General features: G+C 39.9%; 1 protein-coding gene across 13 annotated transcripts in view; it reads left to right on the top strand.

Annotated features, from left to right (window-relative positions):
- TUT4 (terminal uridylyl transferase 4) overlaps positions 1 to 19,899 on the top strand; it is a 215,133-nt gene that overhangs the window by 96,438 nt on the left and 98,796 nt on the right. For all 13 annotated transcript variants that reach the window (XM_031668776.1, XM_031668769.1, XM_031668797.1 and 10 more), the window contains one exon: positions 17,778 to 18,585. In XM_031668776.1, coding sequence (XP_031524636.1) covers positions 17,871 to 18,585 — 715 coding nt within the window. In that variant the 5' untranslated portion in view covers positions 17,778 to 17,870. The remainder of the gene's footprint in view (positions 1 to 17,777; positions 18,586 to 19,899) is intronic.

The raw sequence follows: 19,899 nt of genomic DNA, 5'->3' as shown, positions 1-19,899 counted from the left end.
CTTCCTCTCCAATTTAGATGCCTGTTGTTTCTTTTGCCTAATGGCGTTGGCTAGAACTTCCAGTACTGTGTTGAGTAGAAATGGTGAACACAGGCCAGGCATGGTGGCTCATGCCTGTAATCGGAGGCTTAGGTGGGTGGATCACCTGAAGTCAGGAGTTCGAGACCAGCCTGACCAACATGGAAAAACCCTGTCTCTATTCAAAATTCCAAATTAGCTGGGCACAGTGGTGCATGCCTGTAATCCCAGCTACTTGGGAGGCCGAGGCAGGAGAATCGCTTGAACCTGGGGGGCAGAGGTTGTGGTGAGCTGAGATCATGCCATTGCACTCCAGCCTGGGCAACAAGAGCGAAACTCCGCCTCAAAAAAAAAAAAAAAAAAGAAAAGAAAAGAAATGGTGAAAACAGGCATCTTTCCCTTGTCCTGATATAAGAGGAAAAGGTTTTCATTTTTTACCATTGAGTGTGATGTCTACTATAGGTTTTCCTTAGATAGCTTTTATTATATTGAAGTAGTTTCTTTCTATTCCTAGATTGTTGAGTGTTTTTATCATGAAAGGGTATTGAATTTTGTCAGATCCTTTGTTTGCTGGAGATGATCATGTGGTTTTTCGTTTTGTTTGGTTAATATGGTATGTTACATTGATCTGTTTTCATATGCAAGGATGGTTCAACATCCTTGCATTCCAGGAATAAATCCCATTTGGTTGTGGTGTATAATTCTTTAACTGTGCTGCTGAATTCAGTTTGCTAGTATTCTGTTGTGGATTTTTGCATGAATGTTTATACTATTTTCATTTTAAGCCTCAGCCTCCCGAGTAGCTAAGCATACATTCAGTAACATTAAATATATTTACATTATTGTGCAACTATCACCACCATCCATTTCCAGAATATTTCCATTTTCCCAAGCTGAAATTCTGTACCCATCAAACAATAAATTCTCATTTCCCTTGCTTCCTAACCTGTAGAAACCACCATTCTACTTTATTTCTCTGTGATTTTGACTGTTCTAAGTACTGCATATCAGTAGGCTCATATAATATTTGTTGTGACTGGCTTCTTTCATATGGCATAATGTCTTCAAGGTTCATCCATGTCATAGCATGTGTCAGAATTTTCTACCTTTTTAAGACTGAGTAGCAGTTCATTATATATCTGTCCCACATTTTGTTTATCCTTTCATCTCTTGGTGGATACTTGGGTTGCCTTCACATTTTGGCTATCGTGAATAATGCTTCTTTGAACATTAATGTTCAGATACCTGTTTCTGCTTTCAGTTATTTGGGTATATACTTAGAATTGGAATTGTTGGATCATTCTATGTTTAATTTTTTGAGGAGTTGTCATACTGTTTTTTCATTTTTGTGAGTGTGCTCACTGAAATACAGAAGTTTTAAATTTGATGAAGTCTCATTTATCTATTTTCTTTAGTTTTCTCTGCTTTAAGTGTCATACCTAAAAAATCATTGTTGATCCAAGATTATGAAGATTTACTCCTATGTTTTCTTCCAACAGTTTTATACTTTTAGCTTCTACATTTAGGTCTTTGATCCATTTTGAGTTTTTTTTTTTTTTTTTATGTGATATAATGTAGAAGTTTTTTTTTTTTTTTTTTCTTTTTTTTTTTTTTTTTTTTTTAACAGTCTTGCTCTGTCACCCAGGCTGGAGTGCAATGACGTGGTCTTGGCTCACTGCAACCTCTGCCTCCTGAGTTCAAGCGATTCTCCTGCCTCAGCCTCCCAAGTAGCTGGGATTACAGGTGCCTGCCACCATGCCCAGCTAATTTTTGTATTTTTAGTGGAGATGGGGTTTCACCATGTTGGCCAGGCTCGTCTCGAACTCCTGAGATCAAGTAATATGCCGCCTTGGCCTCCCAAAGTGCTAGGATTACAGGCGTGAACCCCCGTGCCCAGCCTGACGTAGAAGTTTAACTACCTTTTTTTTTTTTTTTTAAGACAGAGTCTTGCTCTGTGGCCCAGGCTGGAGTGCAGTGGCGTGATCTTGGCTCACTGCAACCTCTGCCTCCTCCCGGGTTCAGGCAATTCTTGTGCCTCAGCCACCCTAGTAGTTGAGATTACAGGTGTGCACCACCATGCCCAGCCAGTTTTTGTATTTTTAGTAGAGACAGCGTTTTACCATGTTGGCCAGGCTGGTCCCTAACTCCTGGCCTCAGGTGATCTGTCTGCCTCAGCCTCCTAAAGTGCTGGGATTACAGGTGTGAGCCACTGCGTCTGACCAGTATATTTTTGCATTTGAAAAATTTCTCAGTTTTAATAATCTAATGATGCATGTATCAATAGATATAACACACAAAGACAAAGGTTCTTTGGATCCTCGATATTTTAAGAGTATAAAGGTATTCTGAGACCAAAAAGTTTGAGAATTACTGCTTTAGACTCAGAGACATACTCTAGTACGTAAACTTGGACCAAAAATTGGGAGTCATGTTTCTTATAGTCATATGCCAGTCCCGTTTGTGTTATCTTAGGCAAGTCATAAACTCAGGGTACCTCATTAATGTATAAAATGGAAATACTACAAGACTATAATTATAGCAACTTCACAGATGTGTAAGGATAAGTGAATGGGTATACTAGACAGGTAGTAGTGAAAACTGTATTCTCAAAAATGTTGTCTTTTTTTTTTTGAGTTGAGTCTTGCTCTTTTGCCCAGGCTGGAGTGCAGTGGTGTGATCTTAGGTTACTGCGTACTCTGTCTCCTGGGCTCAAGTGATTCTTCTGTCTCAGCCTCCAGAGAATTCAGATTACAGGTGTACGCCACCAAGCCCTGCAATTTTTTTTGTCTTTTTAGTAGAGTTGGGGTTTCGCTGTGTCGCCCAGGCTGGTCTTGAACTCCTCGTTGCAAGTGATCCCCCTGCCTTGGTCTCCCAGAGTGCTGGGATTTTAGACATGAGCCACCGCGTCTGGCCAATTTTTTTTTTTTTTTGAGACAGAGTCTCGCTGTGTCGCCCAGGCTGGAGTGTAGTGGCGCAATCTCGGCTCACTGCAAGCTCTGCCTCCCGGGTTCACGCCATTCTCCTGCCTCAGCCTCCCAAGTAGCCGGGATTACAGGCACCTGCCACCATGCCTGGCTAATTTTTTTGTATTTTTAGTAGAGACAGGGTTTCACCGTGTTAGCCAAGATGGTCTTGATCTCCTGACCTTGTGATCTGCCCACCTTGGCCTCCCAAAGTGCTGGGATTACAGGTTTGAGCCACTGCGCCTGGCCTTTTTTTTTTTTTTTTTAAGACGGAGTCTTGCTCTTGTCACCCAGGCTGGAGTGCAATGGCACAACCTTGGCTCACTGTAACCTCTGCCTCCTGGTTCAAGTGATTCTTCTGCCTCAGCCTCCTGAGTAGTTGGTATTATAGACGTGTGCCACCACTCCCAGCTAATTTTTGTATTTTGGTAGAGACAGGGTTTCACCATACTGGTCAGGCTAGTCTTGAACTCCTGACCTCAGGTGATCCACCCGCCTCGGCCTCCCAAAGTGCTGGGATTATAGGCGTGAGCCACCGCGCCCTACCCTGCCATCTTTTTTTAAAACTGAAAATTTGTAAGAGCTCCAGGACTTTTTGTAGGAACTTGTGGCATTGTTAATGTGGGTAGTGTCTTGAATGTTGCTTTTTCCCCCGTACCTGTTTCCTCAAAGCCAGGAAATTATATCTGTAGTTTACTACCTACTGTCTATTCTTCGTTTTCTTGTAAGACAGGTGTCCTGCTGGCTATATTTCTTATCTGACATTGTCATTTCAATCTAGGAATCTCTAGGTCACCCATTTATATTCACTGATACTTTGGTGTAATTCCTGACATCCATGTTGGGCAATCAGAAGCATAACATTGAATGTATCTAACACTTAATTTCCTTAATTTCTATCTTCTAGTGATATTCTCCTCTACTTTCCTTGATAGTTCCTATTCATATGATTCAAAATGATTCTTCTAACCAAAATTTTCTGAATTATCTATATATGTATGTTCCTTTAGTTTTTTTTTTTTTTTTTTAAATCCCTAATTTCACTGTAAAGCCTCTTTTTGGCTTTATCCTTTCCCTTCATCAGCATGATTACTGTTGTGTTCCTTACCCTATTGAAATAGTGATTCTGTAACTTTGCAACCCCGTACAAATTATCTACAAATTGTATAACTAGTGGTGCCTCACACCTGTAATTCCAGGATTACTTTGGGAGGCTGAGGTGGGAGGATTGTCTTGGCGCCCTAAAGTGTTGGGATTACAGGTGTAAGCCACTTTACCTGGACACAACACTCTCTTTTCTTTAACTTGGTGACAAGTAAGGCAGGAACGAAAGGAAGAGGAGATATGAATTGCACTATCTTTCCCTTTCCTTCTGCATCATCATTTTTAGAATAAGTGGTTAATTCAGGGAAGTAACATTAGTAAGGAAAGATATGATAGAATTCTTTGATCATTCATGTTTCTTTTCTTTTCTTTTTTCTTTTTTTTTGAGACAGTCTTGCTCTGTTGCCTAGGCTGGAGTGCAGTGGCGTGATTGCAGCTCACTGTAGCCTTCCCCTGCCAGGTGCAGTGATCCTCCCACTTCAGGCTCCTGAGACTGGGACTACAGGTGCCTGGCTAATTTTTTATTTTTTGTGGAGATGGAGTCTCCTGTGTTGCCTAGGCTAGTCTCAAACTCCTGGACTCAAGTGGTCCTCCCACCTTGTCCTCTGGAAGTGCTGTGATTACAGGCATGAACCACGGCACCCAGCTCCCTTTTTTTTCTCAGTTGCCAAAACAAGAGCATTTATTTGTCTTTCATGTTACATGCCCATTGTGGATAGAATGTATATTTTGCTGATGTTGGATAGAGGCCTTTATATCTGTTAGGTCAAATTATTTTATTTTATTTTTTTGAGATGGAGTCTCACTCTTTCACCCAGATTGGAGTGCAGTGGTGTGATCTTGGTTTACTGCAACCTACACCTCCCAGGTTCAAGCGATTCTTGTGCCTCAGCCTCCCAAGCAGCTGGGACTACGGGTGTGTGCCACCACACCCGGATACTTTTTGTATTTTTGGTAGAGACGGGGTTTCACCATGTTGCCCAGGCTTTTCTTGAACTCCTGAGCTCAAGTAATCTGCCCCCTTTGGCCTCCCAAAATGCTGGGATTATAGGCATGAGCCACCATGCCCAGCTGGTCTAATTTGTTTGTTTGTTTGTCTATTTATTTATTTTTGAGACAGAGTTTCGCTTTTGTTGCCCAGGCTGAAGTGCAGTGGCCTGATCTCGACTCATGGCAAACTGCCTCTTTGGTTCAAGCAGTCTTCTTGCTTCAACCTCCTGAGTAGCTGGGATTACAGGCACGCACCACCACGCCTGGCTAATTTTTGTATTTTAGTAGAGATGGGATTTTGCCATGTTGGCCCAGCTGGTCTCCTGACCTCAGATAATCCACCTGCCTTGGCCTCCCAAAGTGCGGGGATTACAGGCGTGAGCCACCATGCCCAGCCAGTCAAATTAGTTTATGGTGTTACACAAATCCTCTGTTTCCTTTTTGATCTTTTGTCTGGTTGCTCTGTTATTGAAAAGTGGGGTGTTGAAGTCTTCCAGTATGATTATAGAACAATTTCTCTTTTCAGTTACGTTAACTTTTGTTTCCTGTATTTTAAGTCACTGTTGTTAGGTGCATATGTTTATAACTGTTATATGTCCTTGCTGGATTGAACCTTTTATCAATATATAATATCCTTCTTTGTATTTTGTAACCTTTTTTGACTTAAAGTGTTATTTTATCTGATAACAATGTAGCCCCAGCTCTATCTTGGTTACTCTTTGCGTGGAATATCTTTTTTCATTTTTTCTTATAACGCCTTTGCTCTTTGTATCTAAAGTGAATCTTGTAGATAGATGATAGATTATGTGTTTTCCACTTTGCCAATCTCTCTTTTTATGTTTTTTAAATTTTTATTTATTTATTTATTTATTTATTTATTTATTTACTTATTTTGAGATGGAGTTTCACTCTTACTACCCAGGCTGCTGGAGTACAATGGCACTATCTCAACTCACCGCAACCTCCGCCTCCCGGGTTCAAGCAATTCTCCTTCCTCAGTCTCCCAAGTAGCTGGGATTACAGGCATGCGCCACCACGCCTGGCTAATTTTGTATTTTTAGTAGAGACGGGGTTTCTCCGTGTTGGTCAGGCTGGTCTCGAGCTCCTGACCTCAGGTGATCTACCCGCCTCAGCCTCCCAAAGTCCTGGAATTACAGGTTTGAGCCACTGTGCCAAGCTTATTTTGATTTTTTTAATTTAATTTAATTTAATTTTTTCGAGATGAAATTTCACTCTTGTTGCCCAGGCTGGAGTGCAGTGGCGCAATCTCAGCTTACTGCAACCTCTACCTCCCGGGTTCAAGTGATTCTCCTGCTCAGCCTCCCAAGTAGCTGGGATTACAAGCACCCACCACCACGCCCACTTTTTTTTTTTGTATTTTTAGTAGAGACAGGGTTTCACCATGTTCTCCAGGCTGGTTGCGAACTCCTGATCTCAGATAATCCGCCTGCCTCGGCCTCCCAAAGTGCTGGGATTACAGGCGTCAGCCACCATGCCTGGCCAATCTCTCTTTTTAATTGGAAAGTTTAATTCATTTACATTTAAAGTAATTACTGGTAAGGAAGGATTTACTTCTGCCATTTAGCTCTTTCTTTTCCATATGTTTTTTATGTTTTTTGTTTCTCTAATGCTGCCTTTTTATGTATTCAGTTGATTTTTTATAGAATTATAATCCTGTTTTGATTTTGTGTGTGTGTGTGTGTGTTGCTTTCTTATTGGATGCCTTGAGGATAACGATGTAATTAACATCTTAAATTTAAACAACCTAGTTTGAGTAATGCCAACTTAGTTTAAATAGTACGCAAATACTCTGCTCTTACTCATCTCTCTCTCCTCCTTTATATTTTTATTGTCACAGATTACATCTTTATACAGTATGTGCCTGTTAACATAGGTTTGTAATGAATTTTTATGCATTTGTCTTTTAAATCATGTAAAGGGAGAAACCCAAGAGTTACCAAAATTACAATAATATTGGCTTTTATATTTACCTATGTAGTTATTTTTACTAGTGTTCTTTATTTCTTGTTACGGATTTGAGTTACTGTCTAGTGTTTTTTCATCTCAGCATTAAGAATTTCTTTTAGCACTTGTAGGGCAGAATGAACTTTCTAACTTTTTGTTTATCTGGAAATATAATTTCTCCTTCATTCTTGAAGGGTGGTTTTACTGGCTAGAGAATTCTTAGTTCACAGCTTTTTTCTTTCAGGACTTCAAATATGTCACTGCATTGCCCTCTCATTTCCATGGTTTCTTATGAGCAATCAGCTGTTAACTTTTGTGTTTGATGAGTTAAACTCTCTTGCTTCTTTCAAAGGTCTCTTTGGTTTTGACATTTGACTCTGTGTCTCAGTGTGAATTTCTTTCAATTTATTCTGCTTAAAGTTTATTGCGCTTTGTGGAGGTATATACTGTGTCTTTCATCAGATTGGGGAAGTTTCTAACCGTTGTTTCTTCAAATATTTTTTCTACACCCTTCTCTTCTTTCTGTGACTTCTATTATGCATATGTTAGTATGCTTGGTAGAGAAAATAATAAACGGTATTGCCCAGGGAACAAAATGCCAGAGAACAAAAAATACAGAGGGCAGAAAAAAGTTTGAGAAAAAATTTTAATGTTCTGAATATTAGTGGTCTTTAGAAATATAAGATTATAACTATGAAACAAGATCAGAGTGCTATAAAAAGGAATAATTAGTGTGAGAGAGTTCTTAGAAGTAAAAATATGATAGAATAGTTGGAAGATAGAGTTGAGGAAATCACCTAGGAAGGAGAACAAAAATAAAGGTGGAAGAATGGAGAGAAAAGATAAGAAAATTGGAGGATCAATTTAGGAGGCCCAAGTCTAATTAATAGGAGCAATAGAAAGAGAACAGAGAAGATGAAAAGGAGGAATTTATAGTAGATAGAAGAAAAAAAATTTATAGAAGTGAATGATGTGAATTACTGATGAAAAGAGCCAGCTTGACTATGCAACAAGACAAATGAGGAGATAATCTACAGCAGGCTTATCGCTTGGAAATTTCAGAATACCAAAGCAAAGAGATTATCCTAGAAGTTTTCATAGAGAAAAGGTCAGTAAAAAAGGTAAAGAGTAAGAATGGCATAATTTTCTCAGTGGCAGTCCCAGAAACTAGAAATCATTGAAAAGGAACTTGTGACATTTTGAATGAATAATTTCTAACCTAGAATTTTATTTTATTTTTTTGAGACAGAGTGTTGCACTGTCGCCCAGGCTGGAGTTCAGTGACACCATCACGGCTCACTGCAGCCTTGACCTCCCGGGCTCAAGTGATTCTTCTACCTCAGCCTCCTGAGTAGCTGGGATCATAGGCATGCACCACCATGTTTGGCTGATTTTTTTTTTTTTTTTTTTTTTGTAGAGACAGGGTTTTGCCATGTTGCCTGAGCTAGTTTTGAACTTCTGAACTCAAACGATCCTCCCACCTCAATCTACCAAAGTGCTGGGATTGCAGGCATGCAATCCCACCGTGCGTGGCCCTAACCCAGAATTTTATACCTAACTAAATGAGGTGTGAAGATACAATAAAGACATTTCAAATATGCAGTTTTATAAAATTTACATCTGGTTGGAGTTTACAGGGGTCCAATAAATAGCACCCCTTTTGCTTTCCTGAATTTTATTTATTTTTTTTATTTATTTTTATTTTTTTTGGAGACGGAGTCTCGCTCTATCACCCAGGCTGGAGAGCAGTGGCGCGATCTCGGCTCACTGCAAGCTCCGCCTCCCGGGTTTACGCCATTCTCCTGCCTCAGCCTCCCAGGTAGCTGGAACTACAGGCGCCCGCCACCACGCCCAGCTAGTTTTTTGTATTTTTTAGTAGAGACGGGGTTTCACCGTGTTAGCCAGGATGGTCTCGATCTCCTGACCTCGTGATCCGCCCGTCTCGGCCTCCCAAAGTGCTGGGATTACAGGCTTGAGCCACCGCGCCCGGCCTCAAATGCTTTCTTTGCCTTGCTTCGGTGTGCACCTTATACAAGCTTTCCCCTTGGGCTCCAAACCACCCGCCGTCTGGCACTGCCTGATTCTTGAATCAAACTCCTAAAATTTTAAGTGCTTAGGTTTATCTTTTTTCTTTTTTTGAAATGGAATTTCGCTCTTTTCTCCCAGGCTGGAGTGCAATGGCGCGACCTTGGCTCACTGAAACCTTCGCCTCCTGGGTTTAAGCCATTCTCCTGCCTCAGCCTCCCAAGCAGCTGGGACTATAGGCGCCCGCCACCTCTCCCGGCTAGTTTTTTGTGTTTTTTAGTAGAGACGGGGTTTCACCGTGTTAGCCAGGATGGTCTCGATCTCCTGACCTCGTGATCCGCCCGTCTCGGCCTCCCAAAGTGCTGGGATTACAGGCTTGAGCCACCGCGCCCGGCCGCTTTCCTGAATTTTAAACAAATTGGGTGAAACGAAGCATATGGAGACTAGAATATAATTTTATTTTTATTTAGTTTTTATAATTTTATTTTTGATATGGTTCAATTTGGAGAAGGCAGCTTATACATTCAACTGGTTTGCTAATACTGAATGCCAGAATTAGGCAGACTTAGCCCTCAGGAACTGGCAGAGCTGAACAACTGTAGGCCCTATGTGAGGCTTACACTTGTAAATGTTAGGGTATGATGGAACAGAATGGGAAGGAGAGGGGACGAGGCTAAGTTTTGTCTGGATTATTTTCCAAACTCACTGATGAAATAAGTTACCTCTTCTCTTTAGGTAACGAATGAACGAGGGGAGTGGAAAGAGGTCAGGAATGTTATGATAACGGGTATCCCTCTACATAGAATGAAATATTGGAAGTGGGGCATAATTATTTTCTTCAATGTGTTTAATGTTTTCTTCCTTTTTTTGAGACTGAGTGTCACACTGTTGCACAAGCTGGAGTGCTGTGGTGCAATCTCAGCTCACTGCAATCTCCGCCTCCCGGGTTCAAGTGATTTTTGTGCCTCAGTCTTCCCAGTAGCTGGGATTACAGGTGTGTAATCCCAGGTGTGTGCTACCACACCTGGGTAAAATTTTTTTGTATTTTAATAGAGACGAGATTTCACCATGCCAGGCTGGTCTTGAACTCCTGGCCTCAAGTGATCTACCTGCCTTAGCCTCCCAAAGTGCTTGGATTACAGCCGTGAGCCACTGTGCCTGGCCTCATGTTTCCTTTCTTAGAAAGCTGCTGGGGGATATGTTCCACCAAAAACAAGGGAATGAATCATGGAAGAGGTAAAAAGAAGAGTCAACATGAGAGAGTGTAAGGGAATTGGTAGGATGATAGTGAAAGGAGGTCTCAGTATAATGACAACTGTAGTGAAAGTATAGTAATGACCAGAAAGCTCCCAAGAAGGGATATCCAAAGAGAGAACAACAACAATAAAACCAAATTACTTGATGTGTTTGATCTTACTGAGAGGATATTTATAGTTCTGTCAATGAATTATTGATAGGTATGTACAAGAAGCTTAAGAAAAATGAAGAAGTGATTAATTTCAGGTAAAACTGAAAAGTATACCAAAAGGGAAATGTGATTAAGTATATATCTTTCTTAAGTCAAAAGCTAGATCCAGTAATAGAGTGGCTTAAAAAACAAAGAATTTTATTCCTTATGTAATAGTTGCTGGGTAAGTGGTCAGGAGATCTAGATGAGTAGTTTGTTGCATGTGGTCAGGGGCCCAAGTTACATTGATCCTGCTGTCTTACCAAAAGTATGGCCAAGGACTAGCTCAGTGGACGTGACCTGGGCTTGTTGGAAATGCAGAGTATCAGAACCCACTCCCAATCTACTGAATCAGAATTGCATTTAGTTGTTTATTGCTATACACAAAAGTTTGAGACTCACTGGTCTGGATTAGAACATGATGGTTGGTTGAATGATTGAAGCTGGGCAGTTGAGAATTTTATTCAGTGAAAAAAGAAAGAGAGCATGAGGAAGTGAGAACTTTATCATAAGGCCACACCAAAGTGCAGAGAAGTTTGTGAAATGTAGACTAGTCATGTGCTCAGGAAAAAGGAGAAAGTGAATTTTTATGGGCATCTGGGAAATTGTGCTACAGTATAGTTGGCTTAACTGTGAAGACTATTGGCATATCTTACTAAAATCATCCTAGGAGGATGGTGGTAGGGTGGGGAGATACGTGGCACAATTATCTATGTTTTTAGGGGGAATATTTGAGATAGCCAAATCCATATCTTTCATGTAGGATTAGCAAATAATAGCTAAGGCCTGGTGTGGTAGCTCATGCCTGTAATCCCAGCACTTGAGCAGGCCAAGGCAGGAGGATCACTTTAGTGCAGGAGTTTGAGACAGCCTGGACAACATGGTGAGACCCTATCTCCATAAAATTTTTTTAAAAATTGCCAGGTGTGGTCATGTGTGCCTGTGAGGCTCGCTTGAGCCCAAGAGGTCAAGGCTGCAGTGAACCATGATTGCACACCACTGCACTCCAGCCTGGGTAGGATGAGATACTGTATCAAAAAAAAGAAAAAAAAAAGGCTGGGCGCGGTGGCTCAAGCCTGTAATCCCAGCACTTTGGGAGGCCGAGACGGGCGGATCACGAGGTCAGGAGATCAAGACCATCCTGGCTGACACGGTGAAACCCCGTCTCTACTAAAAAATACAAAAAAACTAGCTGGGCGAGGTGGCGGGCGCCTGTAGTCCCAGCTACTCGGGAGGCTGAGGCAGGAGAATGGTGTGAACCCGGGAGGCGGAGCTTGCAGTGAGCTGAGATCCGGCCACTGCACTCCAGCCTGGGCGGCAGAGCGAGACTCCGTCTCAAAAAAAAAAAAAAAGCTAAAACAAAACAAGAAGTATTATCTTAAGTATGTTATTTAGAAATATGGAGATAAAATCATTGGAAGTAGGTAGTTGCTTCTGAGGAGAGACATTGGGAGTTGGCAAGAGAGTACTGTTTTTCAACCATGTAAATGTATTTGTTTTATTAAAAACAGAGGCCAGGTGTGGTAATCCCAGCACTTTGGGAGGCCGAGGCGGGCAGAACAGGAGGTCAGGACCGTCCTGGTCAACATGGTAAAACCCCGTATCTACTAAAAATATAAAAATTAGGTGGGCATGGTGGCACACACCTGTAATCCCAGCTACTCGGGAGGCTGAGGCAGGAGATTCGCTTGAACCCGGGAAGCAGAGTTTGCAGTGAGCCGAGATTGTGCCACTGCACTCCAGCCTGGCAACAGAGTGAGACTCTGTCTCAAAAAACAAAATAAATAAAAATAAAAAAAGATGAGAAAAGACAGTCTCTACTGTTAAAACAGGAAGTAAAAGCGTAAATAGGTTTAAGTGTTTAAGTGCTGTGAGAAAAGTAAAAAGTTCATTAAGAAGAGGCATACTTACCTGAGCCCACCCTGGGTAGGAGGGTGGAGGAGTAGGTTATGGAAAGCTTTCTGAAAGATATTTCCTAGTTACGTTGTAGACAACATAAAGTATGATGCAATTAAACATCTTTTGGATTTCATATATTTTTAAAATGTGAACAATAAAAAATAATGCAGATTACTTTAAAAAAAATCCATCTAATGCATTTATTGGGTGCCTACTTTGTATTAGGCACTGGGGTAGGCCCAGAAGATGTAATGATAAGCAAAATCAGAAATGATTTCTTACCTCATGGACTTTAGAATCTCATGGGGAGACTGACATGAATCAGATTGTTCACTGTAAGACTGTACAGAAGTCCCTTCATTTCTGCTTTCAGGATCAGTTCTTACAGCAGTGGTTCATTAAGTGTGGTTCCCCAGTCCAGCCCCATCAGCTGGAAGGATCGGTTTAGCCCAGGAATTCGAAGCTGTAGTGAGTTAGAATGGCATCACTGCACCCCAGCCTGGGTGACACAGGGAGACCCTGGCTCTGGAAAAAAAAAAAAAAGTGCATTTTCTTGATAATTAATAAGATATAGTTGGTTACTTAAGGTTAGAATTTCATTTAATACCCATTTACCATATTCTAAAAATGTAACCAAGAACTAGAAGTTAGTTCTGATATTATTTTTTTCCATGATTTGAGGTTATTTGAATTGTATTATTTTTATTTGTTTCAACCAAATAAAGTGTGCAGGGGAAGCAGTGAGCCTTCATTTGTTTTCTTTTTTTGAGACAAGGTCTGGCTCCGTAACCCAGCCTGGAATGCAGTGGTGCTATCTCAGCTCACTGCAACCTCTGCCTCCCGGGCTCAAGCCATCCTCCTACCTCAGCCTCCCAAGTAGCTAAAACTACAGGTGCATACCACCACACCTGGCTAATTTATGTATTTTTTGTAGAGACAGGGTTTTACCATGTTGCCCAGGCTGGCCTCGAACTTGCAAGCTCAAGCAATCGGCCTGCCTCAGCCTCCCATACAGCTGGGATTACAGGTGTGAGTCACCGTGCCCAGCTGAGCCTTATCTTCAAAACACTCTCTCCTCAGAGAGAACTTCTTTTCTAGGAATTACAGCTTTTTGGGGAAAATTTCGTACTCTGATAGCTCCAAAGAAAAAGTTGAAAATAGCAATTTTGCGATAAAATTTTTGAGACAATAAGACATTGGCTACTCTTACAAGAAAAGATGTGGGGACAATTGTTGTTAATTATAACTTAATTGTACTTTTACAAATAAAGAGTGTAACTGGATTGTTTATAACTCAAAGGATAAATGCTTAAGGGGATGGATACCCCATTCTGTATGATGTGCTTGTTTTACATTGCATGCCTGTACTGAAACATTTCTTGTACCCCATAAATATATATATCTACTATGTACCCTTAAAAAATAAAGAGTAAAGATGAGGAAGATGCGAAAATAGTCTTTTTCATAACACATATTCCTATTAGCAATTTTTTTTTTTTTTTTTTGAGATGGAATCTTACTCTGTCACCCAGGCCGGAGTGCAATGGCATGGTCTCAGCTCACTGCAACCTCCTATTAGTAATTTAAATGTATTTTTAGTTATATGAAAAATTACTTTAAAGTGGCTGACACAGTGGCTCATGCCTGTAGTCCTAGCAGTTTGGGAAGCCAAGGCAGGAGGATCGCTTGAGCTCAGTAGTTCGAAACCAGCCTGGGTGACACAGCGAAACCCTGCCTCTACAAAAAATACAAAAATTGGCTTGGCATGGTGGCACACACCTGTAGTCCCAGCTACGTGGGTAGCTGAGATAGGAGGATTACTTGAGCCTGGGGAGGTCAAGGCTGCAGTGAGTCGTAATTGTACCACTTTACCCCCTAACCTGAATGACAGAGCAAGACCATGTCTCAAAAAAGAAGGGGGAAAAAAAAAGATTACTCAAAATGAAAACCTGTCAATTTTTGAACTCTCCAGGTACATTGATCTGTATTAGGCACGTTAATTTTTTTCTTTTTTTAATCTTTGTAGCTTTTGTTTATATATACAAACTTGATTTATGGCGTATTTTTTGAGTGGATGAATAAATAGTCTAAAATGTTTTATAAGCAAAATTGTGGATCAGCATTGTTATTTCAAATCTTTATAGCTTTTGTCAGATGACATTTACAAAATTATTAAAGAATCGTTATAGCAGACTAGCTTTAAAAATTTAAAGATATTTTGGTTACTAGACAAGGTAAAACTAATCTTTTAGAAATATAACTCATTTTAATTTTTTAAATAGAGCTCATTTTTAGTTTTTAAAATGAGGACCCTGCAGCAGTTCTCACAAGAATTTAGAAATAGTCATATGTTTTGACAACTTTTTTGACAGTTACGTAAAACACTTTATCAAGAATAATAAAAGCAGAATGTATTAATTAAATTCATATGTATAAAAATTAGGAGCAAAAGCATTCTTTTACAGTTGTAAGTTTCTATAGCTTTTACCAGAAAATGTTAGTCAAAATATTAATGGTGAAAATGTAGTGTGGTTTAAAAATTTTTTTATTAAAAAATTTTTAAAAATACTTTGCTAGACTCCAACTGACACCATATCTAGTATGGTTTTGATTTTAATTTTTATTATTATAATTTAGAAAGAAGAACTTAATACATTTTTGAAGTAAAAGACAATATTACTCTGGACAAGCAAGGCAGAGAATGTAGAGGACTGCACTATAAAGAAGAATTATTGGCCAAGTATGGTGGCTCATCCCTGTAATCCCAGTGCTTTGGGAGACTGAGGTGGGAGGGTCACTTGAGGCCAGGAGTTTTAGACAAGCCTGGGCAACATAGTGAGACTTTGTCTCTACAACAACAAAAAAAATCAGCCAGGTGTGGTGGTGTGCGCCTGTGTTCTTAGCTGCTTGGGAGGCTGAGGCAGGAGGATCATTTGAGCTCAGGAGCTCCAGGCTGCAGTGAGCGATTATTAAAGAGTGAACTCTATTTTCGGTAAGATTATTGTGTTTATATGATGTAAAGTTATATGATAGAGAGGTTTACCTAAATTTGTAATTTAGTAAATCAACCAGGTAAAATCAAAGATGGTACATTTTAATTCTATGCAGTTTGCTTTTGCTGGCAGGAGGACTCTAATTTTTATTCATATTATTAATCTTTGTTTAGAAACGGATCTGAATTTAAGGTGTATAGGGCAAAGTGAATAGTAAAAAACATCCTGATGTTTTAATAAAATCACTTTTTTTTTTTTTTTTTGAGACAGGGTCTTACTCTGTTGCCCAGACTGGAATGCAGGGATGCAATCTTAGCTCACCGCAACCTCTGCCTTCTGATCTCAAGTGATCCTCCCACCTCAGCCTCCTAAGTAGCTGGGACTACAGGCGCACGCCACAGTGGCCGGCTAATTTGTTTTCTTTGTAAAGACGGAGTTTCGCCATGTTGTCCAGGCTGGTCTTGCACTCCTGTACTCAAACAATCCGCCCATCTTGGCCTCCCAAAATGCTAGGATTACAGGTGTGAGCCATGCACCCGGCCTTGACATTATTATTATTATTATTATTTTTTTTTCGAGATGGGGTCTTGCTCTGTCACCCAGGCTGGAGTGCTGTGGTGCAATCTCAGCTCAGTGCAACTTCTACTTCCTGGGTTTAAGCAGTTTTCCTGCCTCAGTCTCTTAAGTAGCTGGAATTTTACAGGCACCTGCCACCATACCCGGCCAATTTTTGTATTTTTAATAGACACGGGGTTTCACCATGTTGGTCAGGCTGGTCTTGAACTCCTCACCTTGTGATCTGCCCACCTCGGCCTCCCAAAGTGCTGGGATTACAGGTGTGAGCCACCATGCCTGGCTGACATTATTTTTTAGAACACTTTTAGGTTCACAGCAAAATTGAGCAGAAAGTACAAAGTTGCCATATATACCCTGCATCCACACATGCATAGCCTCCCCCACTTTCAACATCTGGCACCAGAGTAACATATTTATTACAGTGGATGAACCTACATTGGCCCACATTGATACCTTATCATCCCCCAATGTCCATAGTTTACATTAGGGTTCATTGTTGGTAATATGCATTTTGTATCATTATACAAATGTATAATGACAGATATTCACTATTATAGTGTCATAGAGATTATTACTATTATTATTATTTTTTAAACTCTTAAGTTCCTTTTTTTCGTTGTTGTTTTTGAGACAGAGTCTCACTCTGTAACCCAGGCTGGAGTGCAATGGTACAATCTTGGCTCACTGCAACCTCCGCCTCCTGGGTCCTGGTTCAAGAAATTCTCCTGCCTCAGCCTCTCGAGTAGCTGGGATTACAGGCATGTGCCACTATGCCCAGCTAATTTTTGTATTTTTAGTAAAGACGGGGTTTCTCCATGTTGGTCAGGCTGGTCTTGAACTCCTGACCTCGTGATCCACCCACCTTGGCCTCCCAAAGTGCTGGGATTACAGGCGTGAGCCATTGCATCCGGCCCCTGTTGGTTTTTAAAGTATACTTCAGCGAATTCATTTGAACCCATTTTTACTTCAAGGTGGAGAAAGTCTACTGTTTTCCCATATTTAGAGAGTCCAGTTTGAGGTAAGTTTGATGAGGTAGGTTAGAGGTACAAATAGATGCTAGTTAGTGGAAAAGTCTTGTGGGCAAGATTTCACCATTTAGGATTCCATAAACTGATTCCTTTATAGCACATAAAGATTAGAATTCTTCATCTTTGAGATGGAGTTTCGTTCCTTCTTGTTGCCCAGGCTGGAGTGCAGTGGCGCGAACTTGGCTCACTGCAACCTCCACCTCCTGGGTTCAAGTGATTCTCCTGTCTCAGCCCCTGAGTAGCTGGGATTACAGGTGCATGCCACCATGCCTGGCTAATTTTTGTATTTTTAATAGAGACAGGATTTTATCATGTTGGTCAGGCTGGCCTCAAACTCCTGACCTCAGGTGATCCACCCGCTTTGACCTCCCGAAGTGCTGGGACTGCACTGCACCCAGCCAAGATTGGAATTCTTATGTTTTCTTTATTCTTGTTTCCTTTCATGTTAATTGTGATATATTCAATTGCAAGTTTTAGTTTTCTATTGAAATTCTTAAAGGAATATGAAACGAACTTTACTTGTAAAATTCTTTATTTTGGTGCCGTATTACCATAATTACATTAGAATTCCCTTGATGAGCATTTGGTTATTTATCTAGTGCGCTGTAACTCCTTCTCATACAGTTTTCTGAGTTTTGTCTTTTTTTTTTTAACTATATTTTCAGTTTTTATAACAAGTTTAAAAAATTGTTTTTTAATGTCTAACCACAAAAAAATGATTTTTGCATTTTAAATAACAGATATTTCTTTTTTTTTTTAACCCCAATAGTTTGCTTGCCTAAACTGGAGTTGAAGTAATTTAAACTACTGGAGATCTGCCATTTTATAATATCACAATTGGAAAGAAGCAGATTTTCAAATAATGGAAGATTCTAAGACCTTAAAAAGTGAAAATCATGAACCAAAGAAGAATGTTATTTGTGAAGAAAGCAAAGCAGTTCAAGTTATAAGTAATCAAACATTGAAAGCTAGAAATGATAAATCCATAAAAGAAATTGGGAACAGCTCTCCAAATAGGAATAGTAGTAAAAAAAATAAGCAAAATGATATTTGTATAGAAAAAACAGAAGTTAAATCATGTAAAGTAAATGCTACCAACCTTCCAGGTCCTAAAGATTTGGGGTTAGTCCTTCGAGATCAAAGTCATTGCAAAGCAAAAAAATTTCCTAATTCACCGGTGAAAGCTGAAAAGGCACCCATTTCACAGGCAAAATTAGAAAAGGCAACCAGTTTACAGGCAAAAGCAGAAAAATCACCAAAGTCACCTAATTCAGTGAAAGCAGAAAAAGCATCCAGTTCTCAGATGAAGTCAGAAAAGGTACCGAGTTCACCAGCAGAAGCAGAAAAGGGACCCAGTTTACTGTTGAAAGACATGAGACAGAAGACAGAATTACAACAGATTGGAAAAAAAATTCCAAGCTCCTTTACTTCTGTGGACAAAGTGAATATCGACAAAGAGGGAGAAAAATATGCTCTGCAAAACTCACCACGATCTCAGAAGCAACAAACATGTACAGATAATACTGGTGATTCTGATGATAGTGCTTCAGGAATTGAAGACGTATCAGACGATTTAAGTAAGTCATTTTTTGGAGGGATTTTTGTATATTAATGTTCCTCAGATTATCCCTGGTTTAACCATTTTAATTACAAAAAGTCATGTTTATACATAATTGTTTAGCACTTTGGTTCCCATATGAAAACATCCAAATTAATACTACTTGAATTAATGGTTTCTTATTAGATTGATCCTTGGTGAAGCTAAAAAAAAGCCTTTTCATTTATTATGGTAGGTACAAAGACTGCACAAATAAAAATTTAGTGTCTTCTTTAGTTGGTGCATACGTGCTCGTACACACACATACTCTGTTTAAATGGTCTTGTATTGCTCATTCATTCACCAAATATTTATGTATTGAGTTCATATATATATATATATATATATATATATTGCATTTGTTTGCAGTGGAAAACCAAAACAAACAGACAAAAAAAAAAAAAAAAAACAACCCTAAGCTTCAAGGAAGCTTCCAGTCTGATAGGAGGGTGATACAGATAAACAATGATTTTCAGTGCCAAAAACTTAAAGTTGAGAGAGCATATGATTAAATCGTGAGATTTAGACTTTGGGCAGACAAAATAGGTGGCATAAATTGTGAGATTGAGTGTTACTGAGACTTAGTATGGCTGGAGCAGAAAGTTGAGGTTGAGAATGGCGAAAGATGCAACTGAAAGGGAACACAGGAATATTAATTCCTTCTAAGCCATGCCAGAAAGTTTGAACTTTATCCTGAGTATTTTCAGAAGCCATTGAAGAGTTTTTTTTGGTTTTTGTTTTTTTTGAGACTGAGTCTCGCTTCGTTGCCCAGGCTGGAGTACAGTGGCGCGATCTCGGCTCATTGCAACCTCCGCCTCCCGGGTTTAAGTGATTCTCCTGTCTCAGCCTCTTGAGTAGCTGGGACTATAGGCATCTGCCACCACACCCAGCTAACTTTTCTATTTTTAGTAGAGGTGGGATGTCACCATGTTGGCCAGGCTGTTCTCGAACTCCTGACCTTTTGATCCACCTGCCTCAGCCTCCCGAAATGCTGGGATTACAGGCATGGAAGAGTTTTAAGTAAAGTAATGCTGTGATCAGATTTTTAAAAAAATCCTTTTGAGTATAATGCAGGAAATTCTTCGATAGGAACAGGATTGGAAGCAGAGATTGGTTAGGACACTTAGAGTTCACTTGAGAAGTGTTGTAAAATTCATTTTGTTGTGGGATCCTGATTTTAGTTTTAATTGTTTAGAAATATTGTCTATATCTTTTGAGTAACTTTAATTCTGATTTTGTTTAAATGATTTCTTTTATAATCTTTTTTTCATAGTGTTTTCATGGCTGGAAGAAT

The sequence above is a fragment of the Papio anubis genome, chromosome 1, assembly GCF_008728515.1.
Source record: "Papio anubis isolate 15944 chromosome 1, Panubis1.0, whole genome shotgun sequence".
Taxonomy (NCBI): Eukaryota; Metazoa; Chordata; class Mammalia; order Primates; family Cercopithecidae; genus Papio; species Papio anubis.
This window is presented reverse-complemented; position numbering and strand designations above follow the sequence as displayed.